This window comes from Coturnix japonica, chromosome 19 (assembly GCF_054131305.1).
Source record: "Coturnix japonica strain WE chromosome 19, WE-NBRP24, whole genome shotgun sequence".
NCBI lineage: Eukaryota > Metazoa > Chordata > Aves > Galliformes > Phasianidae > Coturnix > Coturnix japonica.
In genome coordinates, this window is record NC_140681.1 from 12921501 (window position 1) to 12947735 (window position 26235).

Genomic DNA, 26235 nt, shown 5'->3' on the forward strand with positions numbered 1-26235 from the left:
AGTGCGTGCTGTGGCCGTGGTCATAAAACAGGAAACTCTGCGGTGTGGCGCTGTGAGAGTCCTGCTCAGTCTGCTCCTCCACACTTCAAGGAGGGGAGATGTCAGAAGAGATGGGAGGGGGGACCCTCACCCCATCCCCCCACCCCTTACTGTCCCTCTGGCCTCACAGCTCTGCTCACTGTGCTGATGGTGACGATACGAAGCACTGAACCACAATTAAATGGGAATTGTTTTTATTTCAAACGTTTACAGGGATGGAAATAAATACAGGAAACAGAAGACAGAGAGTGTGCTTTTAAAAGAAACAAACCGGGTTTCAAACAGGAAAAGATTGAATCCAATAGCTGCTTAAAACTGGCCACCATTTCAAAGGTTGGGGTTTATACTGAACAGTCATGATAAGAACTGAAGATAAGCACTACAAACAAGGATGGCAGCTGAAATGGACAGGACAAAACCACACTACGACTGGAAAGTCTATTTACAACATAGGGATCATACAAAAACATCTGGAAATATTCAGGGAGCAACTTGTCTGTCCAGCTGTAGGATAGAGAAGAACCACTGCAGGGTGGGATGGTTTTGCTCCCATGCCCAAACTCTACAGAATCAGTTTAATTTTGGCAAAGATTGAAAGAAAAACAAAACAAAAGACGACACACCACCTTGTATTGCAATAACTCCTCATCCAGCCCACGCTTCTCAGTGTTTCTATCCTTGTTTTGCATCATCCATGTCATCCACCGGGGCAGCTTGTCAGAAGACAAAGAGTTTGTAAAGTTCTTGGCAGCCCTTTATCGATGGTCTGATCTGTAGACTGGAAAGGTGTCTGTCCGATGGAGCTTCACAGGGCTTGAAACATCTGGTGTGTGCCAGGGGGAAGAACAGAACAACGCTCAGTGAGGCACAGCGATCATACTCAGTTCACTGCAGACCACTCTGTGAACTACAGGTTATATCCTTCATGTAGGGATAGGTATAATTAACCTGCTGCTCCATCTCAGAAACATCTCCACTCAGATTTTCAATATGAATTGAAGCATTTGAAGCTTTGGGCAATGTGCTCTAAATGGGGATGCTCGGGGTGCCACAGAGATAGTCCCTGACAGCCAAAAGAGACAACAACTTCAGTATCTTTCCATAATTACATCATCTGCATGACTTTTATTTTTTTCTTCTTGAGAACCAGGATTTTTCAGCCTTTTACTGCTTTCTCATGACTACCAACCTCCAAGGATCCGCTTTCCATTTTAACTAGCAAGCTGTTCTTCTAAATACAAAACTAGTGGCCTGTACCCATACAGTCTGTTTATGCCGTACTGAACGACTGCACTAAGAACTAATAACACAGTGAGGCACAGCGATAGCAGTGCCGTGATGGGCTCGATGCTTCTATTGCATTATTCCTCAGCCCGAAACACGGCAGAGGCTCTGCTTGGGCTTTTCACGTGCTGCATGCTCCCTCTAGTGTTCGAAACAAGGAACGGGACAAAACGAGGAGCTGTGATTGTGAGAGGGATAAGAATGGAAGCCCCGGGGATTTCTAACTACAACCGCTGACACACCGCGCTCTGCAGAGGTCGGAGCCTCCTGCTTTGTTTGAACGCGTAAAATAAGCATCTAACATTATTCCTCCTCAGCTGTGAGGGGCTGCCATAAATAAATCAATAATCAAATCCACCATCTCCATAAGATTTCCCAAGTGCAGAGTCATTCCATCCGTCCATACCCTGCGGGAAGAAAGCCGCAGCCAGCCACAGCTCTGCCCCGCAGCACCGGGCTGCCCCAGCTGCACCATGTGTCCCGTCTGTTCTTTGGGCCTCTTCTGAGGACCCCCGACCCTTCCTTCCCAGCTCACCAGCCCCAGCTGAGCCCATCCCACAGCTCGAGGAGCGCCGTGCCGCTAGATGGCCCCCGGGGACCGCAGCCGGGACGGAGCCCTCCGGAGGGACCCCATCACCTCGAGGTGTGACCGCAGAGATCCCTCACGTCTTCACATTGAGCCGCCTTGCCGATACGGACCCTCGGTAAGTCATTGTTCAAGGCTTTGTTAGCTTCAGTAAGGTCCTATCTTAGATTGTGGACATACAATCCCTTAGGCATAGACCACTGACCAAGTCCAGGACCAGGAGTGGACCCAGCCTCACCACAGCTCCTCACCTCTGTGATTTAAGGAGTGCAAAAGCATCTGCTCTGAACCTCGTGACTTAATGGGAGCATCTGTACACGTGTTCATCACCATCCTCTATGAGTTTCAGCCACTTCAAATCTTGTTAAGTTGTAATTAAGTGATTTAATAGCACCTATTACCAATTACCAATCCCAATTACTAAACTACGTTTCTTTTCCTCCCCAAACCATTGCCACTGTATTTCTTTCCCTTTCATTCCCTTTCCCCTCTTTTGGGTCAGTGGGCCTGTGGGCCCCATCACAGACATAGATCTAGAGATAAAGCCACAACATGAATCACATCTCCACTGAAAAGCAAGATGAGCATCCTTCTGATGCCCAGCTCTCCAGCTCAGGTTGGACAAGCACTTCCCTACATTTATTTGACAACAGTGGCAACTGGCTTAGACTGAGCATCAGTGTTCAACGAGATGGAGAGACACACTGCACTGCCTCAGCAGCACTGCCAACAGCCCTCCCCAGCCCCACCTTACCTTGCAGGCCGTAGAGCTGGCCGGTGCTGTGCTGCCGTGTGATGTGCTGCCAGTAGGCACTGCGGGGCAGGGGCACCATGGTGCTGAGGGACACGGCTCGCTCGCTCATCTTCATTTGAAGCTGCAAAGCAGTAAACACATGTGAAGGAGGCAGTTGTGCACACTGAAGGTCCTCAGGGAATAGCGCAACCACTGCCTGAAAAGATTTCTAATGGCATTTCAGCACAGTGTCTCCCTCTGTCCATCTGCCCACCCTGCAGCCAGCAGGGACTGACTCAGTGTTAGTCTGGGGCACACACCATGCATTAGGAGGTCACGCTGCTTTGCACACCAGAGCTCACCTTCGTGCTGCCCTGCTCCTGTGCCAGCACCGCTGCCCCTGCAGGGAGGTCTAACTCAAGCAGCTGCAACAGAAACTGAGGTTCAGTGGGAGGCAGGAAAACACTCCTCCTTTGACAGCTACGTAGCAACTATGTAAGCAGCTTCCCAAAGCTACGTACAACCTCAGCACCCCAAGAACCCGATTAGACATGTTTCACATGAATTGAATTCACATGAATTCAATAATATGCATATGCTGGCTGATAGCATCTGGGTTTTATCATATACTTCACAGTACAGCTAAAATTCTCTTTCCAAAGCTCAGAAAAACATCAGTTTGAAGATGCCGAACCTGTACTCGATCTTTTCTATTTATAAAAATGCTTTCCAGAAAAAGAGCAAGTTCTTACATTGTAGTTTCACAAAACCTGAGGTGACAGAACCTTTTACAAGAGAGCTGCCTGTTATGGAAGAGCCATTTTGAGGTTCTTTAGAGGGGCCACAACCTTCAAACTCCCTTTGTACGGAGGATGTGGTGCCTGCAACATCAAGGGAAAACAAAACAGAAACAAAAGCAAACCCAGATCAACCTTTGCTCTTAGAACACCCACCCCCATGTTGGCAGGGTGTGAGTCACTGCACAACATGAGCTGCCACCTCCGCTGCATAGAGTATTCATCACAGCTCCATCACTGAAGCCCCAACATCACTTGTGGTGCCATCACACTCAACAGCTCCATGGAAACAAACAATGATGGACCCACAGCCAGAACAAGATGTGCTTCCTCACTGACGGCACTTGTAGGTTGGTGCACTCCTGGGTGAGTTGGGCAGTTTGAACCACAGCCCAGCTTCCAGAAGGACAGCAACACCCAGGAGGATATCAATGGAGAAATAGACACTGCCAGAGAAAGAAGATAAAGACACAGAAGGGCCAGAAGAGCTGCCTGACCTGAACTCAATCAGCATGGGAAAGAATTAGAAAGCTCACAGCTGGGGAAAAGAATTAATATGTTATGTCCTGAATACATAACGCTTCATCAAAACACCTCAGACTGCGAGCAAAAGCAGCTGTAACGATGATTGATTGCATTTTCACAATTAGCCCACTGTATCTCTGTAGCAACCGAGAAAGCAGGAATAGCTTTGCTAATGGCCTGGCTTTATTCCACAGTGGCACCCAGCACCATAGGCAGGTCAAAGCCAGCCAGAACTCCGTGCTGGAGCATGCATGAGCAGTGGCTACAAGCAGAGGGTCAAGCAAGACATGCAATTCCACATACCATTAATATAACTAATAACTTGTTAATTGAAAGGCACCTAATCCACAGCCTCTCACTCACTTCTTAGCAATCAGCAAAACTAGCACGAGGCAAAACCACTGCCTGCTTAAGAGAAAAATTCTTCCAAGGTGGCTTGGAAGGCTGCTCCAAAAGGAAAGAAAAGAAAGATAATTTCAGATTAGATGGGTTCTTTCAGACTGAACAGTGCAATTCTCCAAGACTTTGCAGAATGCACCGGTTTAAAGTAATTTGCATTATGGAAACCCTTGTCTTGGGACCCCCAGTTGCAGAGCATCACTGTGTTTTTGAGGGGATTTTCTTCCCAGTGAAGCAAATCCATATCATCAAAATTTATGGGAACAATTGTTTAAGTAACACTTGCCAAATTCAAAAGAACAAAGCTACAGAATGGTAACTATTAATAAAAGTAAATGTCAGAAATGAAAGGGCATTAAGACATGGCTGCTGTTTTGACTCCTTTTCTTTTCCTATCTATCTTAGCACTTCCACTCCTAGTTATGAACCTCTATGGAAATGTTCAGAGATGACACCAGGCTGTAACCCAGCCACACACCCAGAACAGCAGCACACTTGAGCTGCAGAGCCAGGAGGAGTCAGCCCTGCTGTGGGCAAACTGCCTGCAAACATCCCCCTCTGGAGCACCAGGCTTCAGCAGCCAGAACAGAGCAGCTCACTGTTGTTATTTCTCAGTGAGACATCAGGTTGTAATGTCTTTTTCTAAAGCAACTCAACTGAGAGCAGGCATTGATGACAGCAGTCAAGTCACAGCACTACTCCTGTCAGTTATCATGGCAATCAAATGTTTGTGAAAATATGCCTACAATTTGAATAGGTATTTTCATTTCTTTGGCAATGCAGAAAAGGAGCAGCTGGACAAGGTGAGTTGGCACTGACCAGAACAGCTTCTCATCAGGGTGAGGCTCTGGCTAAGGAAGCCCACCATGCTCATTCCTAGAAGCCTGGCAGCACCCACAGGCAGATACAGCCACGCTTCACCAACACACTGAGCTATGGAGCATGAGGCTGCTGGGGAGGTGTCAGACATCACAGCCCACACTCTCAGCAGTACTCAGCAGTTCCATGTGCTCCACCACCAGCATGGGACATCCAACTCCCCTTTACTGTTCAGATCCCAGGAGCTCGCAAGTGCCCAGCACTGATGTAGCAGTGGCCAGGGGAAAGCAGAAGCCACTCAGAGGAGACTTCATGTCTCACCACCAGCGTCTCCCATCTCTTATTTATCTTTCTGTAAATAGTTGCTCTAGCTTCACTAATACAATAAATACATAAATAAATAAAATCACACAGGGTTAATAGTTCTTGGAAACAGAAACAATCTGATGCAGCTCAGCCCACTGGGGGTGAAGTGCAAACCTCTATATAAACTCCTCTTGGAAGTGTTCATGCAGAATTAAAGTACCAAGGAAATCAATCAACCTGAACAATGAAGATGACCCTCACAAGGTATCCTGTGATCAGCAAAAGCAGCCATTTGATCTCTACATTAATGTAACGATCTTCTGTCTAAATTCCTAAATCTGAGCATCCTTGAAACCAAGAGAAGGGACTAATCCTGACTACACTGGGACCAGACATTTCTATGACAGGCTTGGGAGACTTGGATTCAGGGGCATATGGACTTGTCTGAAGCAATTATGTTCAGATCTTAAATTACAAGGCTTTCAGTTCAACAGGAATATGTTCTTGCTTCCTGTTTAGTGCTCTCAGGTCTATGAAACTGGATTTAGGGGTTGTGGTTGGACACGGTGATCATGAAAAATCTTTTGAGGCTGTACAGCTGCTCTCTATTGAAACCTATAGCAATTGTGCATCTGTTGAGTGTATGGGAGCTTGTAAAACAGATTTTACAGCATACAATCAGACACTGTGTATTAAAGATGCTATTACATGAACGTAAAACCACTAATATGAAATAGCCTGAAAACCTACTCACTTCAGGAGGTATAAGCTAATGAATTCCTATTTCTTTTATTTTCTTTTTTTTTTAAGTGAATTCATGCTCTTAGCAGGCTGCTCTGTCCCATCTGATGTTGGTGTGCTACAAATATTTGCTATGTAAGTTGACACAGACTAGGCTAATTCTAATCTGCTTCAGTTGGTTACTGAAGCATGCTTACATCATCTCCCATCTGTCTCAAATCAGGGAATTTGGGGCATTATTCAACAAGACAGGCTTTGGGTCAGTACTCGTCCTCATGGACATGGCTTTACTGAGGTGACACCAGCCAGAAGGTAGCTGAAAATGCCATACCAACCAGTCCCTTCCCTGCTGGAAACAGACATATGTAGCTTGTATTACCCCTAAGCAGACTTCAGTCTTCTGTGCTTTCTCACTTGTTTGCTCACCTGCTCTACAAGCAATGACAGAACTATCCATCCACCTGCATGCTGGGCTGAAGCAGTTATATGATACACAGAGTCCATCAGAACACTCAGAAATCATTTTCTATTGCTCCTCCTCATTTTACTGTCAAGAGAAACAGCTTCCTATGGCAGATTTGACTTTCATTCTGTTCAAGTTCAGGAAATCAGTAAAATTACTGAAAGGATTAGATGTGGATATGGATATCAGCAGCACTTTTCACGTAAGGGAAAAGACATAGTTCTCCTTGCAGACTACATGAACCAATTAGTACTGCCTGGAATAGAGAAGTTGCTTATGGACAGGCTCTTCCATAACTGTCCATTCTGCACATTTTATGCATTCCAGAAAGTGTGAGACTCTCAGAACGTAGAGACTGATTGTGATATGGGATGAACAGAAGATTCCTTCTCACTCCATAGGATTCATGAGAAAACAAAGGCAATAAGACCTGAAAACATGCTAGGTGCAAGAGCCATCAAACTGCCTTCTTTTGACATTGCACAGGGAGATCCCACGGAATCTGTTCTCAGTTTGTATGTTAACTTTGCATCTTACACTCCTATATTTTTTTAGGGGTAATGAGCATCATAAAATGAGTTTTAGACACAAGAAGCACTTGTAGAAAACAGGCATCCACCAAGGGATCAGATAAAAACGTAGTCCTCCCTCCCACAGGTTAACCTGAACCATACAACTCCTTCCAAATCATCCTTCAAGCGTAGGCATCAATTATCAAACAAAAAATTGAGCATGAGCCACATTCTGTAAATAGATTGATGAGAAATGTTTCTAAACAAACTCATGATGGTGACTAATTAGAAGAAGTTAATGAGAAAGGAAACTACGAATTGATGGGAGCTCATCATCTCTGTATTAAGTCACAGCAATGGTTTTCCAACCACAGAAATCAAGGACTATACATTTCCCTGTTGTTTGGATCCTCAAAAAGCAATCCCAGTTACAAACACTACCCTAAATATATAATAATTGAGAAGAATTTACTTAGAGCAACACTCCGACTGCTTACTGCCTGTGAATCAAAAGGAAGTCACACCAAAGCATTGCTCACTGATGTGAAATAGCAAGTGAAGCACACAGCCGTACCATTGAATTTTTCACGCTCTGCAGCAGGCGCTCGTGTTGTTCTGCTATGGCCAGAGCAGCCGAGTGAACCTTCTGATAGATTGCTTCCCCATCTCGTGTCTGAAAGATGAACAGTCCTTCTCCTGTGTCGCACATCCTGCCAAAGTGAGAGCAGACGGGATCCAGATGTGAGATTTTTCACTTGCTCACAGGGATCTGCAGCACATAACTGCCCATGCAGCTCCAGTGCCATTACTTCACAAACGGTATGTAACAAAGAATGTTGTTGAAGAACTGAACAAAGTTATTTACATGGGCTTTAACAGCCCTAGCACAATCTTACTGTTTTAACCCCCACCAGTATTACTCTGGCCAAACACAGACTCAGGTGAGTACTGCTCTTGAAAGTGCATGAGCTCTAGAGAGTTGATGCACGAAACCCAGATTTCTGAGATTTAGACTTAAAAGAGGGGATTACTTTTCCTTCTTCCCCTTTCAGCGTTTTAATATTGCCTGTAATGAGCTTTGTCCTTCACTTGAAACCCCAAACACATTATACTCAGCATCCCAAAGGCAATGTCTTACCATAGCTAATGCACGATCAGAGAACTAAAAACATATCCCTTCTCCTGAGAGAACTAAATTCTTCAGCAGTACAGGGGATGGACATTTAAATGCCTCTTCTCTTTCCAGATAAGTTAATTGTATAATGCACTTCTCTTTTATGATTGTAATTCTTTAATGTGCTTATCTAAAATAACGCAACCACAGCCCTTAAAAAGGATTTGGGAGTTTAGCTCAATCAACAGGTGCTCCAGCTTCAGCCACACAAAGACTTCAGTTCATTAAGTTCAAGCTGCAGGAAGCGATAAGGAACAACACCTCTAGAAGAAGGAACTGCATTCAAATTTCTTATAAACCCATTTGTTGATAGATGGAAAAGAGGAGTACAACTAACAAAAACCAGCAGCCCCTTCTCCACTGCTTCAGAATGATGGAGGAAAGCGATGCACTGCAATGAACACACACTTACCTCCCTGCTTCAAAGGTGAACCAAGAAGGGTCCCGCCCGTAGCGTCGAAGGGCACTTAATGGCCAAGAGATGAGTTTGACTCTGGGATTCTGGATGTCCCAAAGACAGATATTCTCAAATGTTATCTGCAAGGTACATTCCCCATGCACATCTAAGTTAGGGGATGGCATCAAATACACATTGAATCTCTCTGGGAGAAAAACAAAAGGTTAGTCTAAAATCCCTGCCCATTAACTGTCGAAGTCATTAAAGGAATTCCCTATTTTCCACCTCTATTAAAAGATCTGATTTTCTCTTTGAACAATTATTTCAAAAATACAGACTCAGTTCCTTGCAATATCTCAGCAAACTCAATGTTTGCAGCAATCAAAACACTGCACTCAAAGGGCATCAAACATTTGGGCATGTGTTGAGATGCAGAATAGAACTGCACCAACATAATCCTGATATTTGCAAACAATTAATACAACTGTGTGCATGAATAAATACATTGCAAGAGCTTTTTGTGCATATAATTAGTTAATTTGCATAGGAAAGTGAAGTAGCTGAGGGCTCGGGTTTTGCATGCAATTATTGTTATTTATTATTTGCTTTAACGGTGTTGATAAATAGCCTCAGTCAGAGGCTGAAACTGTTGTACAGACACAATATAAGAAAACACAACAAAAATACAGTTTCCATCTACAAGGCCATCTAAACTGCCTGAGAGGAAAAGTGTTATTCCAAAACAATTCTAAAGCCCTGAATTACAGCACCTTATTACCATGCTCATTATTTCTGGTAGCAATTAAAACAAAAACAAACAAAACAACAATATACAGGATTGGGGGGGGGGGGGGTTGGTTTGTTTCTTGACTGGTACCAAAAAAGCAATTTTGGGTACCGATTTATTTTTGATGTTCTCATATGCAGTCCAAATGACTATAAAATAAAGTAACCAAAGATTAACAAGTCAACGTACGTACCATTCTGCTCCCTCTCCACTCCTGATGCCAACAAGTCAGGCTCTCCAAGGCTAATGTCATTAATCCGTGTCCCAAGACACTCCATCTGCAATACCTTGCACCACTCATCTGCCTCAAGTTCTGTATAAATGCCCAGAAAATCTGTGTGTAGGTATAATACATTTATGATTTTACAATTGATGCTCTTATGTTTTCTCATGTGCATTGCCATTTTACCCACCTGACTCGCAAGCAAAAGTTTTAGAGGTGTCGTCGTTAAAGTAAATCCCAACAGCATGCTTCTTTGTGCTCTTTGGCATTCGTGATATATTCTTCACATTATTCAGCTCTGTGACCTGGGAAATAAAACAAAACAAAACACCAAAAAAAACCAACGATTTGGAGATGTAATTAGGACCTTAAAAGATATATATCCACTATTGACCAGAGAAGCTGAAAAAAGAATGATATCGAACTGCAAAGGACAAAGAGAGAATATTTGATTGCCCTTAAGGAAACACAGCCTTGACATCAATCACCATATGCAGCCTACTTGGAGAGCCTGGATGGAGAAGGAGACATTCTTCAGTTCCCTCCCAGCCGCATAAGCTTCAGTACAAGCTGACCTAAACAAGATGCAGGTAGAATCGAAGCTCATGCCAGTCTGAGAAATACTTACAGGCAGGACATTTAGAAGACTGACCTGTCGCAGTAGAAACAAAAGGAGGTGAAGAGAAAAAGTGGAAAGATTCTCCCATTTGGTGGAGCAAGTCCAGTTCCAGCACGGCTTCCATCACAAGGACAAAACTGAGTGTGGGGGAAAGTCAGTGTCTGAAACTGCATTTCTGGAAAGTCAGTGATTTGTTATAATGGCCCACAGAGAAAATAACAATAAAAAACTAAAACAAAATATTTTTTTAAAAGATCACAGTTCCAGTAGTTGGAAGGTTTGTTCGCTTTAAATATTCACAGAATGAATCCTCAAACTTGTAGACACAGATTTCTGTTGCTTGGTTGCCAAAAACTGACTGGAATTTCTTTCAATCCAACAAAAATGAACACGTATCTATTACCTCACACACAGCTTTAGCAAGGGAATATGTACTGTTAAAGTCACACTTTCAGGCAAGACCCTGGAGATCTGCGACTGGAAGGGGCAGCAGCCAGTGGGCAACCTATCCCCCAGATAAGCAACACACCTAAGGTCTGGAAATTCACTCTGTAGGAATAACAAAATGAAAGAAGCATCCATAGGGAACACATCAAGCCTTCTGCAGAGCTGCCAAATCTAGGAGTCAGGTTTCTATAGCCTCCGGGCTCAAGATATTGAAAAGTGTCAAAACCATGACTTCCTGATCGTGCTTAATTCTGCATGAGGATCTTTCTCTCTTCCAGGAAATCCTGTGTTGGAAGCACATCCCCCAGTGCTAACAAGACACTGACAAACTCATTGTTAAATATGACAAATCTGTCATGGCTCATTCCCATCGTACTCAGTACATGACAGGTCAGGCTCAAGTTGCCAGCTGCCAGGTTCAGCTCTCATTTGCCAGGAAGTATTCAAATGCAGTAAGGAAAGAAACTGAAGTTCGACTTCTTGTTCAGGGCAATAACTACCCTGACATTTACAGCGAGCACATTTTCTGCAAGTGGATGTGCTAATGAAATTGGCACCAGTGAGCGAGTGAGTACCTGTGAGTACAGAAGCCAGAAGAAGCAGAATTGGGCCATATATTTTGGTAATGAATCGTTTAGTTATCCAGGATTTGTTCTAATTGAAAGCTCATTTCCTAAAATCTGGTGTCTAACACTCCTGCTGTTGGGCAGCACACTAATTGGTCTCTACTGTAATGAATCCCGGGATGCTCATCAGTGTGAACCGGGAAGGTTTATACAGAAAACTGACTCTCCTTGCTCCAGTAGCAGCTGGGGGCTCAGGACTGGTCAGCCACTGCCCCAGCTCCCTGCCAGCTCTCAGGGAACACAGCACTGGGGAGCATGGGAGGCTGCTGGCTCTTGAAAGGGAACAAACAAACAAACCAAGCAGCCAGCAGTACCACTAATGACTTGTGTTCAGACTGAGTCATGCACCTCTGGGCCAGACGGGAGCGGATGTTCAAAGCTCTGCTGTAAAGATGAGAAGGATGAGATTAAAGCATTTGCTGTGTTTGTACATAGAAGGAGCAAATTCTGATCACACCTTTTTTTACCTAGACTCCAACCTCAGCTCACCCCTGCCAACCCAAAGCCTTCTGCAATCTTGCTTATGTCTCATTGCCAGCTCATCTGTGAGCCTGGCCACTGGGATTGAGATCTCCTCCTGCCAAATATCACACACCTGTGAATCCTCTCTGGTCTAAGGCTTCACATCAGAACCAGCTGGTCACCCCACTTTGGTCATTCCAGTAAGATCCACACACAGTAGGACAGAAGCTACAGCCATATTTGTAAATCAGCATTCTTCCTTTCTTCTTTGTTCTACCAGTCAAGAAAGGATTACCACAACTTAGTTCCCTCACCCTGCAGCCCATAACAGCAATCATTTCTCCTCTCTGCAGTGAGAACACCCCGCTCTATGCTACAGTCACTTCATTGGGCCATAAGGGAGTTATGCAAAACTCAAAGGGAAAAGAAGCACGTGGCTGGGTGTCCTGACTTGAAGGCAGCATAATGCATGACCACATTCCCCTTCAGAAATTGTTAAATATAAGCGTGATCATAATGGCTTCACTGTTTTAGAAGTGAGAATAGCAATGGTTTCTTTCCTCATAAATTTCTCTGAAAGACCAGATAGTTACACAGAAGCACTTTCCTACAGCAATCTCAAAGGCAGAGCAATATATTCCAACAGAGATTTTCCAAGATGCAGCTCATGCTTGAAATCCCAGAGCTCATCCTTTGAGCACAAACATTTATTTTCATTTGATTAAGCCTTCTCCTACACTTGCTCCTTATTGCCACATTCCCTCTAACCACACTGTGGTACAAAGTAGGCAGTGCAGATTATCAGAAACATCATTTATCCCTTATCTGTCGCCTTCACAGTATTCATGGTGGTCTCTTCTTCCTTTCTAGAATACCAGCCAGCAGTTAATTTGAATGAGGCATTATTTAATGCTGTTACAAGACTCTAACCTAAAGCCTCTCCTCACCACTTTGTCCCTACCTCCAAGTTCATTGTGCTGGGATCAGGGAAAGGCAAAGGAGGGCAACCCCAGCATGCACACTGCAGGCAGGTGCTTCCAGGAATCACCTTATGTGTTCTATGAACACTGAATGGTTGTACTGAAAAGCACGGCTGCCACACACTGCGAATACATTCCTTCTGAGAGCCCTGTTCCACAGCCCGCTCAAATAACACAGCATGTGATGCATCCCTTGAGAGTTATCTTGAGGATGTACTGAAATCAATAACATTGTGTCATTAATTTATCTGATCCTCAAATCATTTGTGATTCATGTTTTAGCCATGAGATGGGAAAATGCAGATCCTGCTGCAGAGCCTCCAGTGCACACCCATGCTCCCAAGGGAGAGCTCGTCAAGGACTGTCTGGTGCCTGACCTGCTGCATCACCCTGCAAGGTGCTAAAGAGTACCCTCATTACCAGAGCTGCCTGAAGAGCCTCCCTGTTGCTCTCACTTATGCAACAGATGGTTCAAATTGTCTGGCACATATGCACCAAATTCACACTAAGAAGTGGCAGACAGCTAATTTCCCCTCCCTGAGCTTTGGAAAGGAGTCAGGAGCAGACACCAAGCACCTGCCAGTATTCGAGGCTGCTATTCTCCTCCTGTTAGACTTGCAAAAGTGTTGTCATAGTTTAATAAGTTTTTGTTGTTGTTAGGTTTCTTTTTGTCCAAAATTAGTGTACATCTATAAACTTAATTCTAAGAAGTTGGATGAGCCACAAGTCTCAGGCCCCTAACAGTATTTAACAGGGAAAGGACAAGAGGAATGTTATTCTATTGAAGGTTGCAGCCCTTCCCTGGCACACTCCTTTCCTCCCTCTTGCTTTCAGGGCTCCTTTACATCAAAGGTGACAGCAGTCACACCAACTGAAGTACATTTGATTAAAGACCAAAATAACTTGCAGAGGTGTGTGGTAGGAATCCTGAATCAGGATAAAGTATTAAACATTCACTGCCCCACCAACAGCACAAGCAGACAGAGCTTCACCATGGCCAAAAACACTCTGAAAAGTGTTTTTCCTCTCTACCATCCCCTCCTGTAATGTGCCAAACACACAGTTGACTGAAAAAGGCCCTGGCAGCCTTGTGAATTCAAACAACTCTTTGAATTAGGACATAATTCTTAAACATGGGGAGCCTTTCAGAACAGAACTCAAGGGATCGTATTCATTGCCTACACAACTGCCACACTCAGTGGTTTGGATCTATCTTTGGCTTCAATCTTAATTAAGGATTTTATGTTTCTGTCTCAGCTGCATGGAAACTCACCCAGCAGAGGGCTGTAGGCAGGATATCCCAGGAGATATTCACTGGTAAATACAGCACAGCCATCCCAGCCCAGCTCCATTCATGACATAAGATCAGCTGTATACATGTATGCCTACATCCAAAACATCCCCAACGAGTTGCTTTCATTCTTCTGCCTCAAAGCAGACATTTCATTGGGAGTTAAGTGATAGCATCCATTAAAATAAATGTTTAACCGTCAGTTATAAGCAGAGTGGTCATACTTTAAACATTTAATTTGCCACCAGTACGGTTTTGCTTGAGCAAGCCTGGAAAACAATTACAAATGACACAATTCAATTTTCCAACTGGATTATTCCATAACTAGACAGACTGTTTAAATTGCTTCTGCTGCTTCAAGGCAAGATTAATACAATGGGATCAAAACTTAGATCCCCCTTGAGGAATTGGTATGGTCCCATCAGAAGTACAAAACTAGTTGGTTTTGTGTTGGAATCTTAAGCATTATCCTGGTATACTGCAAAGGCCAAAATCACCTGGAGAAACACAGATTCCTTCTTTCCTCCAAGATGACAGTGCTAAAGCGTATAGTCACTTGTGGATGATTATTTTTATTTACCAAATGTAAACCCAACAGTTACCTGAAAGGCAATTCTCTGCCCAGATTCTGCACCTTGGATCCTGATTATTTTCTCACCCTTGTGGAACCAAATTAAGACAGTAATTTTCTTTGTGTATGCAAAACTTCACTTCCTAAGTTACACATGACTGTCGTCAGATGGTGCTGGTTGAAGACTGTCATATCGAGATGGTTTTTCTTTTTGTTTTCATTTAATTATTATGTTTTGGGGTTTTTGTTTTTACAAGAATCAGTCCAACTGCAGCGCAGCACAGAACGGCAGTGGCACGTTCTCTTTGAACACCTCCCATTTAATCTTGATGGAAGTTGCATCATTCCCCACCTTTGAATTTCACACATTTACAAAGCTTTTCTAAAAAGGATAAAGCCATTTTAAGCCAGATGTGCTCTTAGTAAGTTAACACATTTTAACCAGAGAACACTATTTAATATTCATTAGCTTCCTTTCAAGTAAGGTTGGTTATAAGCAAGCAGGGCCCATCAACTTCCTTGGCTGATGGCTTTAGAACTAGAGGGCAGCCTCAGCTTCTCTTCAAAAAGAAATCTAACCTCATTTAGATTCCTTTTGGATTTCACATCTATTACCTGGTCTGAACCCAATGATATGTTACGTTTGTACAATGGAGGAAATATACTTTTGCACGTGATTGACAGAGCCACGCTGATATAAATGCAGCATTTCACAGAAAGCTAGACACTGTCTTATACACACTGTGCTACCCTCATACATACTGTTCATTACTTCTGAAAGTTCCTTAATCAAAATGTAGATGGAGTATTTATGGGCACGACTTACTACAAATAGCCACAGGTTTTATGATCAATCAGTTACAAATTATATGGCAAGCAGAGTGACAAGTCTGAATTCAGACTCAGTATTCCCTCCAGAGTTCCTCCTAAACGTATGTCAAAGCGAATAAATGCAGATCAGCCTCGAGCTGAGCTGTGCTCGCTGACTCCCAGCAATTTATGCACATAAATCCTAATCTTCTAATATATTAAGCTTTTGCCAACAATGATTATAAATTAAAGGGTTTCTCATTTTCATCTCCATGCCCAGGAGAATTACACATGTAAATTCTCAGATGAATATGAAATGCACACAGAACTCCAGAGAAGTGATCAGAGGGAAAGCTACATTCTTTTAATATCAGTGCATTTAGCAAAGGTTTTCACATCACTGCTGCAGGAAAGATTTGCACGTTGCCCATCATTTCTGTAGCTGTCTAGTGCCTTCCTACACATACCAGACCCAAGCTGTTTGGTACCCAACTTTCTGATCACCCCTTACTTTACTGAAGGAATATTCAAATGGGTTTTGGACCTTGGTTGTAGAAAATGAAAGCTCGAGTTATTAGGCCAATTAATACGTGACAACTTCAGATCTTATTCCTGACTGTATGTAAAACAAGTTTGACAGACAAGCATATAATCAGGCCTTACCTTGTGATAGCATCTAAAGTAAGCAGCTCGTTCATCTGAGAATTTCTCCAGCCTCTTTGGCCCTTTGCTTGAAGCTTTTTTGAATACTAACCAGCATCTCTGGTAAATCTAGAAACACAAGAAAATAAAGTTGGCATCTCCATTGACTTCAGTATCACTAACATTTACATAGAAGTTAGACTTATAAATCAGATTCTGCTCTGGAACTACAATTAATGGCTCTCAGTAGCTCTGACAAAATGAAGATCAAGGTAACTGACACATCATAATTCTTTTGAATTACAATACAGTCATAAATTCTTACAAAGACAGAGGATGACTTGCATGAAGGGTGCTAACGAAAAAAGCTGCAGCCATCCTGCTTGTACAGGTAGGACTTTCTAGGAAACAAACAAATGATATGCTTTTCAATGTTAATTCATTATTTATCCCAGTCTTGTATGCTTAAGACAGACACAAAGCAGACAAGAAATGAAGCTCCATCAGGTGAGTAGATCGGCAAAGCTCTGTGTATGTACACTATGTAAAAGAATAAGTGTGGATACACAGGGAAAAGGAGCTCAAATAGTGGGTAACTGAATGGACAGATCATTTAATGGAGGAATACAGGATTCTGACAACTGTTTTTGCTTTCCAAGTCCAAATATTTAAACTCAAGTCACTAGGATGAGATTCTGTCTGCACAGAGTGACTGAAGAAACACCTTTGCACACTTGCAGCATCCCACCAATTCATTTATCAAACTCCTGTCTCCTTTCTTGCAATCTTCCCACCTAGTCTTCAGCTGTGCTGCACTTCCTATCATCTTATTACATTCACAACTTAGATAACATACTGTCTGCATAGAGGATAAAAAAATGTTAAGCCTTGCCAACTGTTCACAGCCTACATTTAATCAGTAATTCAGAAGTAACACCTGGTAAGATAGAAATAAAACCGCCACTAAAAGTAGTGTGATTTCAAAGAAAAATTCCTATCAGCCATTATCAAGTAGTGCACAGCTCTGGCAGAGCCCCAGGGTAGCACAAAAGGACTGATCAGTGATGGGACCCCTCAGAACGTCTCACTGCCTCCCACCAAACCAGTGCCCAGCAAGCAACCGGACAAGAGAGCTCCACCCCCGGATCCCTGGATGGTTTCCTAAACCAATGTATCCAGCACTAACAATAATGCCCATAAAAAGTAGCTACAACCAAGTAGCCGTAACTCTTTCTGCGCATGAAAATGATTGAGCTGACCAGCTGTCTGTTCTTCCACTGTTTTCTTGCTCTTCAGGGAATCATATTATTCCTCCCAGCTTTATTATTCTGCTTTGCATGAGGACACCCATTCCTTGTCCAAGGAAAGAAAGCTTCATTCCACCTCTGGGCAGGAGTGCAACCTTGCAAATGCTGCTGGGAACATAAGTACAAGTGTGGGAGGTGATTGTAAATTAGTGTTACTGGAATTGGTTACTGTAGCTCAAGAGCAACTAATCCAGACTAATTTTTGGATTTAGAACAGAATCGAGGAAAAAAAGCTGGAAAACAAACAAACAACCACCTGTTACATACAAGCAAAGGAGCCAAATAAGCATCAAATATACTCAGTTTTTGTGTTTTGGTTCTGCTCCCACAGTACAGCAATTCTCTAACACAATACAAAACATCACTGCCTTCAGAACAAAGTCAAGCCAACCCAAGTTAACTATGCCTATGAAGAACAAATGACATTCATGATACTAATTTGAGTGAAATGGGGGAAAATCAGGGCACAAAGGTTCCCCTCCCTGAACTTCCTCCTCCTCCTGCATTAGCTCTCTCCTTTCTTTGACATCTCTAAGTAAGGCCAGAGTATTTGTGTTCTGTCCTGCCAGGTTAAGGCACTATGCTGCTTGTTTTGGTCCTGAATTAGGAAAAGCACTTAAGATAAACCCTGCTTGAATACATAAACATGGCTGAGACCCACCTCCCTCCCATTTATGCTCTATTTGTAAGACAGTCCATAGAAAAAAGAAAGCCTCTTTTTGCATCTAATGGCAGCATTCTCATCAGAAGAATTATTCCCCAAAGAACAGGGGAGCAGCTTAGTCCACAGCCAAGATTTAATCTCGTAAGTACTGAATTGCAATTATGTAGTTGCTCCAGTAGATTAACAAACCACCTGTGTAATTGCACAGGCTCCATCACCTTGTTAATACCATTACTACTGGGTCTTATCCCAAGTTACACTCGTAATCCACTTGTAATACAAATGCTTGTGGACAATGAAGTATTGCTTGCACAGTTAGCTCAGCACCAGCTGGAAGGTTGCCTGCATTTCTCAAGGCATTGACTGTAACCAGGAATACTCAGTTCTCCTTCATGTTATCTAGGCAGTCACTTGGTCTAATGAAATGCCATTACTCATCTGTCACACAACTGCCTCCTTCCAGACTGCACAACTTAATTGTATGTTTGTGTACTACCTGACTGTGCAATCTGGTTGCGCCATCAGGGTTCCTGGATGTTAAACTGATAGAAAGATGTTTAAGTCTTATAAGAGGGAGTTTTGAGTTCTTTAAAACCATACAGCTACAGAAACCTTAGAAATATCAACAGCCCGTGTTAGGCCTTCTCTACACCACTGACTGATGCAATTAATCCCTCACCGCAGCAAACAGCCACCATGAATGGGTGGTGTGGGAAACACAGAGACAAAGTGTTTAGAGACTGCATGCGAATAAGATTTACATACTGGGCTGCAATAGTAGGTAAAGTAGTGTCAAGTATTTTGTTTTTGTTAGAGGTGACGCAGATTTTTTGTCTGAATGTATATTTTAGAATCCCATTAACATCAGTGCTGTGGTTGTTAACTCTTGCCTTACAGCTTATGTAAATAAATTCAGAAAGAAGATGCGGGTTCTCTCTTAAAACCTGCAAAACTGCCATCAGCAATGGGTATCTATTATCACAGTATCATTCCAGTGATCCTACGACGTGAATAACTTGCAGTGGAACACCCAGCACCACCTTAACTGAGCAGAAGCTGCACAGTCCCAACCTCTAAGCAATAACAGAGCACTGAAAGCACCAATGAACAGAAGAGCTGTTGATGAGCCCAAGACAGAGAGCTAATCACAGACCCCGTTAGGAGCACATACAGGGCGAGTAATTAGGTCTTTGATGCCACTGCGATGGAGTATGTGTCTGAGGCTTGTCAGCACTTCCTCACACTGACAACAGTATGTGAACTGTTTACACTGTTGGAGCTGTTTTGACAGCAACTACAAGCAGCAGCCCCAGAAGCTCCCAGGTGCCTATTCAGCATGAATACTTAGCTCACTTATCCCTCAAATCAACATTTACACTACTACGACATGAATAGGAATTAGTTAGAAGTACTGCTCTAATTACTTCCATCCCAAGCACTTGCACTGACAGTGATTAGATAATCCAAGCAGCAAATCAGGAACTGATGAGATGAGAGAGAACAGTGGGTGCTGTCATTTGCGTAACACCTAAAACTCCCAAAGCTCTCCCTGCAGGGTCTTACAAGACACTTAACCTGAAGTTTAATTCAAGTAGAAAAATTAGCATCTACTTCCTACGGTCTCTAAAAATTACAGCTTCCAACAGCCAAGAACATGAAACTAGAAGGAAATAATGTGGCTGTCCATGAAGTGGATCATACGAAACCCAGGCAGGTGATCTAACATGCACATCCAAGGTCACGGCAAATCATTGCTATTTCTAGCTCTAAGGATCAGCTGACATAAATCATTACCACAACCGAAGTCAAGGAGTGACTTCAAAGGAACGATGCAATCTGAGTATCTGGATTCCTGCCTCACGGAGCTGTGCCCTGGGACCAGGCAGGTCTGCTCAGCCATCCCCATGCTCCCAGTGGGGAAGAGCACTGGGAGGCACAGGTGGTAGTAACCTCATTTGGGAGGGGTCAGCATCTGGCCAAGCACAGTGGAATAATTTCTTGACTTTCTTGATTCCAGGGTTCAGATGTGGTTTGAGAATGCTCATGCAGAGATGGAAACTGAAACCAGAGGCTCACTGTGCTACGTGACAGTCCTGAAGCCTGTTCTGCCCTGGGAATGGCTGTGAGAAGACAGGAGCATCACCTCACCGCCTCCAAAGCAAGCAGAAAAGCCAGGAACTGAGCTAGGTTTTGAGTTCCTAAAATGTCAACTTTTCTTCATGGAGAAAACACTACTACAGGAAACAAACCTCTGAATTCAGCAACTAAAATTTACATTTGGGTCTGCAGTAACTTCATGCTACTCCTCAACACTTTGCTCAGCAACAGCCTTTTAAAAAGTCTCTGGAAAAAGCCTTCCCCCAGATCTCTAAATATTGAGCTATTTTTCACACCGTGGGACAGGGGAGTTTAAAAGTAAAAACATTAAGATCCCTTCACCTTTGTCGTCCAATACACTACAGCAAAGCAAGAGCATTTTCTTTTGGAGCAGACAATCCCACCCCCTTATTTGTTTTGTAAGAGGGAGTCAGTAATACAAACTTCATCTGGCAAATTTCTCCTTTGCAAACAAGAAGTGAGCCCCTGGGAAAGCTGCCCTGTTTTATTCCTCTGTTGTGTTTTTCTGCTCTGCCCCAAACCAGAGAATTCCAATAAGCTGCATTTATAGGGACACCAAACATGCTGTCAGATAAACACAAACAGCTTTTTTACAAGCAGTAGATGAAAGTGCTATCATATAGCTTGAGATGACTACCAGAAAGCCTGGGCTGTTACTAGGAACTTATCTTTTATGACCAACAGCCTGCAGAAATAGAGAATCTGGCAAAGACACAGCACAAAACCAAATAAGTTTATCATGGTATTTCCTGAATGTTTTTATAGGACAAAAAATTGCTGTCACATTACCTGAGAGCAGTAGATAGCTCAGCCACTAAAGCACCTCCAGCTGCAAATGGAGAAACAATCTGAGCATCTTGGATCAACTTTATTAGGGAGTCTCCAGAAGACTGAGTTCTGGATAAAAGATCTTTACAGAGTGGAGCTGATCACACAGAATTAGCCAGGTAGTATGAAGAGTCTGGATCTTAATTCCTGTGTTTAAACTGATGGATTACTAGAAAGAGCCACAGAGCTGTAAACATACCTTACTTGTGCCGAAGCGTGCTTAGCATGACCTAAATACTGCAGGGAGACGTAGACTGGTTCTCTGGCTTTGTAAAATAAGCAGTAAAATTGATTACACTGTCTGTAAAGATATAGCTGTACTTGGCAATGGCACAATTTCCCATTCCCAGAATACCTATTTAACGTTAGTGTGTTATGAGTAAGCTATATTGCATTATTCATTGTGATCAGGTTATAATGACTGCATAAATCAAAGTTGGCTTACATCAAGCAATCCTCTCTGGGAGATGAAAGAAAACAATCTAGATTTCTCCTTCCCTTGAGAAACACATTTCTGGAGATAAATTTCCCTCCTTCACACTGAGCATACATCTTCAAAACAATATTTTACAGTAGGAATTCATCCTCAGTTGCTAATAGGGATTGAAATAGTAACCTTGTCCCTCTGCACAATATTGCTGAATAATGCAAAGTTTTTCCCTTGAAGTTACAAAGTCCAACTCTTGCACTGTCCAGAACTGCCCCCAAGACCTGTGCACAAAACAAAAGAGTGGTATCACTGCAGAAGTCGTGAGTTGGAGGCAGTATCTTTACAAAGAGCATTACCCAAAGCATCCTTCCCCTTCCAGGCTTTCCTTCATGGACTTAGAAATTCCACAGCAGAGTGGTCTGCATCAAAAGGGGGTCAGCTTTGTGCCACTGGGCCATCTGAGGAGAGTGCCTCCATATGCCAAGAAGCATTTACAGCAAAAAGCCTTTCTTGCCAGTGACAGCTCAAAAATGTCAGACTGTCTGATTTGGTTCCTTTAACATCTGCTAAGCTTTATATCTAAGCACAGTTAATTCTAGGTATGAAACCGGACAGGTGAAAAATCAGCCTAGGACTCTTAACTGCTGAAGGGAGAAAAAGCTGGATGGGCCACCCTACTGGGTCAGGCCATCAGTGCAGCCCAGTGTTAGCCCAGAATTAGACAATTGCTTAATAACTTGAAATTGCTGTAGTGAATTCTGGTTTGGAATTCCTCTCCACTTCTGCTATCCAGATTGGTTACTTTAATTACATGGAATACAGAGGGAAATAGCATTGATATAGCTCATTAACAGATCATGAAGCTCACTAATTTGTACATCAGATGCAAAGAGGCTACAAAGTACCCAGAGCTGTAATCAGTACACATGCTAATATGCAGTGCTAGGGGGATGCTCTCCTGAGCTCCACTGTCCAGAAGGCACAGGGGGACTCGTTCCATGTTGGCAGATGAACTGTACTCACTCACAAACCCCCAGCAACAGGCTTTGCTTCAGCCTCCCATATCACTCAGCCATTTGTCAGAGCTGCACTTCACAGCTGGACTTGCAATCTGAAGACTGCACAAAATGAGAAAAGAAATGCAGAAGGTGCACACAAACGCAGCCTTTATCTCAGAAGAATATGTTCTTCAACAGTGAGCTGCCATCAGCCAGAGCCAGACATGAGAGAAGGGCTTTAATTTTCCAGACATCAGTGGAAGAATTGAGCAATTCAGCTGTACCTGTTGCCACCTGTCCACCTGGAAATGGAGCTAATGAGGCTTGATATGTGCTACTTGGAGAGCCAAGGATGACAAATGCCCTGCAATCCCCTAACTAGCAATAAGTGGCCATTTCTGGCTTGCTGTCATTCTTTACCATACAGCAATTAATTTCTCTGCAAGCTCCAGGAAGCATCACAGGTTTGCTTCAACAAACAATGTGCATCTCCTCTCATCCTGATATACATCCTCTATACACCTCAACTCAGCCTCAAAGTCCCCTGCATAGTCCCAAGATGAGGTAGAGTTCCACAGTTCTCCTTCACTCCTAACATCAGCACTATGCAGTGGGGGTTCATTCCTCCAACCTCTCTGAAGATCAGATCAGCTCTAAAAATACATCCCCATAAGCCCTGTGCCACCCAGCTGTATGCAACAAACTTTGCACCATCAGGTAACATTCATCCTCCCTCGGTGTTCAGTAACAGTTAATGCAATCACCCCCAGAAAACACAGTCTAGCAACAAAAGAGCAAACGGAGAGGATACAGAGCTGGGGGAACATCTGGCAAAAGCTAAGGGAACTGTTTGAGATAAAAGCAGAAGAACAAGGGCACACTGCTCAAGTCTGAATTAGAGGTGCCCGTTGGTGCCTATTGCACCTTGCCCTGCCACTGCACACCGCAGAAGGAGCCCGGTCCCATCCACTTGACACCTGTCCAAGCTCACACTTTCCAAGCATCATCCTGAATCCTATCCCTGCCACCACCAAGTTCCATGCAGCAAGAAATTGTATCTGTGAATATGTTCCAACACCTTATTTAAGAGTTTTCTAAAAATACGAATCCAACAGGCTTAATATCTTGCACATTGAAGTTGGTGCATACGAAATCTGCTCATTTTATTCTGTCTCAATACTTCCAGACTGAAAGGAGCTATAGAGGTAAATGCTGGAGTGTCATTACCGAAGATGCTTGAAACGTAGATAGATACAGGCAGAAAACTTCTCCTGTCTCCTATCACTGTGGTTTCCAGTTCTCACAGCTCTTGCTCTGACCCCCCATGCTAACTCTCCAGCGCACTCACCCAAGCACCAGCCTGTGAACCATATGGCTCCAGTCCTGCAGTTTGTCTCTCCCCGTCCCACTTCTCCTCCCACAGCATTTCACAGCAACACCGCCATGCACAACTTGCAAAAACTACATGTCATTTTCCATGCTCAGCTCCGATTTCTTCTCATTGAAGTTCCCACAGAAATCAGCGCCATTGAAATCAAGAGGTGAGAACACTGAAAGCTTCATTTCTTCTCAGCTTTGGAAAATCAAAAGTTTCAGCTGGAGGTAAAATTTCCCAATTTCTCTACCATTGGGGCTGAATTTGGTTAAACTGATTTAGATCAGCACTGAAGAGTGTTCAGAGCAGCACCCACACAAACGCTTTCTCCTGCATTAATGAGATCCTCGCACCACTGAAAGCAATGCCACCAACACCACTGCCATCAGAAGGACAACTCCTGATTTCCCTCCTTCCCTCCACTTGTAGAAGGCAGGTCCCACCCAGCAACCACATTGCTGGTAAAGCTCACCAGTCGCCCAAGGCCACCCTCACAACAAGAAATCATTTATCCACACCCAAGTGGATTGGAAAGGTGCAAGATCCAGTTATGCAGCCCCATCAGCAAGGTTAAGGACAGTGAGGAAGGGAAGGCCACACATTTGTTCCTATAGCAGGACAAGAGAATAGCCCTGGATGAGACAGCAGGAGCATGTCAGATGCTCTCAGCATCCTTGGGAACCTTCTGTGGACAGAGAAGTTTGTCAGAACTGCACTTTCAGACTCGAGCTGCTGAAACCCAGTGAAGCTGCTCAGATCTTTGTCCTGGCTCTGACCCAGGTTTCCATGGGGGACCCACAGCAAGACACTGGAATCTGACCATGCCACACATGACAAGGAGGTGCCTCCAGCAGATGGGGTTACACACACACCAAGAGCGGGCTGCAGATTTAATTACAAGTGTTGTTCAGCCGATATGGCTGCAAGAACTGTTCTGAGCCATGCCTGGATGATGCAAAGCAAAGATACCTCTGAGACAGGACACTGCACTGAGCTGTTAGCAGCACTTCTCTGCCAGGCTGAGGTACAAGAAACACACTGCTAGGTTAACAAAAATCCACTTTACTCCTCTCCTCCTCTCCGGGAGCTTTATTCACTGATAAACATATAGGATGCCTCTCTGGAGACATGCATCTTTTAGGAACAGATACTCAGCTGTTTGCACAGCTCCATTAAAGTCAATGGATCCTCCCAGATGAGCATTTTTAGTAGTCTGTAATAATGTGATAGTAACGCAAACTGCAGAGCTGCCTCCCAGACCTCCATACACAGGAAACACCATCACAACATCATGGCAACCATAAAATATATCAGAATACCTCCAAGTAATGGCCAGTTTTGAAAGTTAGTGTGCAGACTGTTGTTCCGGGTGGTAAACCTCCAACATAGCTGGTTAGCAGCTGTATATGTTCTAGAAAGATAAATGCTATGTAAGGCTTTTCCAACAAGCCACAAATTGTGAGGACTGTTTTAAGTACTTCTGTCATGCAGCAGTAATGTAAGTGTAGTATTCAGCAGCACATGCTGTCCTAGCCTGCCCTGATTTTAATAACCCTGCTTTTGCAAGGGGGGAAAATGGCATCTTCTTTTTAGAACACCGGTCATCTCAATGGTCAGACCCAAATTATTTCAGTATTTTCCATTGTGATTTTAGACGCACACAATCTTCAGTGCTTTCTGGAACCTGGCAGTCAAAGTTGTAATTAAATAAAAAAGCACAAGGCACACACATTCATTCCTAGCAGACAAAACTTGGGAGAAAAAGGTATAGTGCTGCATGCCAGCCTCAGATGAACACACTGCTCAGAAAGGTACACTGCCCTGCTGGGGAGCAGCCACACACAGCAGCAAAACCCTCATTAGGAAGAAGGTGTGCAGATTCCAAGAAAGCTGAGGATGGAAGGCTCCCAAAAGCCAGTGTCTTCCAGCTAAGGGACTGGAGCCAAGCTGGATGCTGTACAGTTTGGCCATGGACAAGTCCTTATCAGCAGCATCTCTGTGCCTGACTAGAACGTCTCAGCTGGTTCTTTGGGGTGCTTTTGTTTGATCAGCACTATTGCACTTTTAGCTGCAGACAGCTCAGACACTTCATGCAATAGGACACTCCACGTGTGCCCCTGGCACACCGAGATCCAGGGGCTGACAGCTGACCCCATGGCATCTCACTCCAGCAGTCTGCCATACATCACGAGTCTGGGACAGTCCAAATGACTGAGGGCTCCCCGGGTTCTCCCAGGGGGAACAGCATCGTCTTCAACCCCCCATACAGGAGGAGGGCACTT

At 43.7% G+C, this 26235-nt stretch overlaps 1 protein-coding gene across 6 annotated transcripts in view; it reads right to left on the reverse strand.

The window, feature by feature from the left end:
- Positions 1-216: 216 nt before the first annotated feature.
- The window catches only part of DOK5 (docking protein 5), a 28892-nt gene continuing 2873 nt past the window's right edge, over positions 217-26235 (reverse strand). The window contains exons 2-9 of one of the 6 annotated variants that reach the window (XM_085519817.1): positions 16255-16362; positions 9976-10090; positions 9756-9875; positions 8791-8915; positions 7779-7914; positions 3005-3067; positions 2664-2784; positions 217-862 (exon numbers count right to left, since the gene is read on the reverse strand). In XM_085519817.1, the coding sequence (XP_085375943.1) occupies positions 795-862; positions 2664-2784; positions 3005-3067; positions 7779-7914; positions 8791-8915; positions 9756-9875; positions 9976-10032 (690 nt within the window). In that variant the 5' untranslated portion in view covers positions 10033-10090; positions 16255-16362 and the 3' untranslated portion in view covers positions 217-794. Of the gene's footprint in view, positions 863-2663; positions 2785-3004; positions 3068-7778; positions 7915-8790; positions 8981-9755; positions 9897-9975; positions 10091-16254; positions 16363-26235 lie in introns of all 6 variants that reach the window. The other 5 variants (XM_015882095.3, XM_085519816.1, XM_015882094.3 and 2 more) reach the window with 5 other exon arrangements.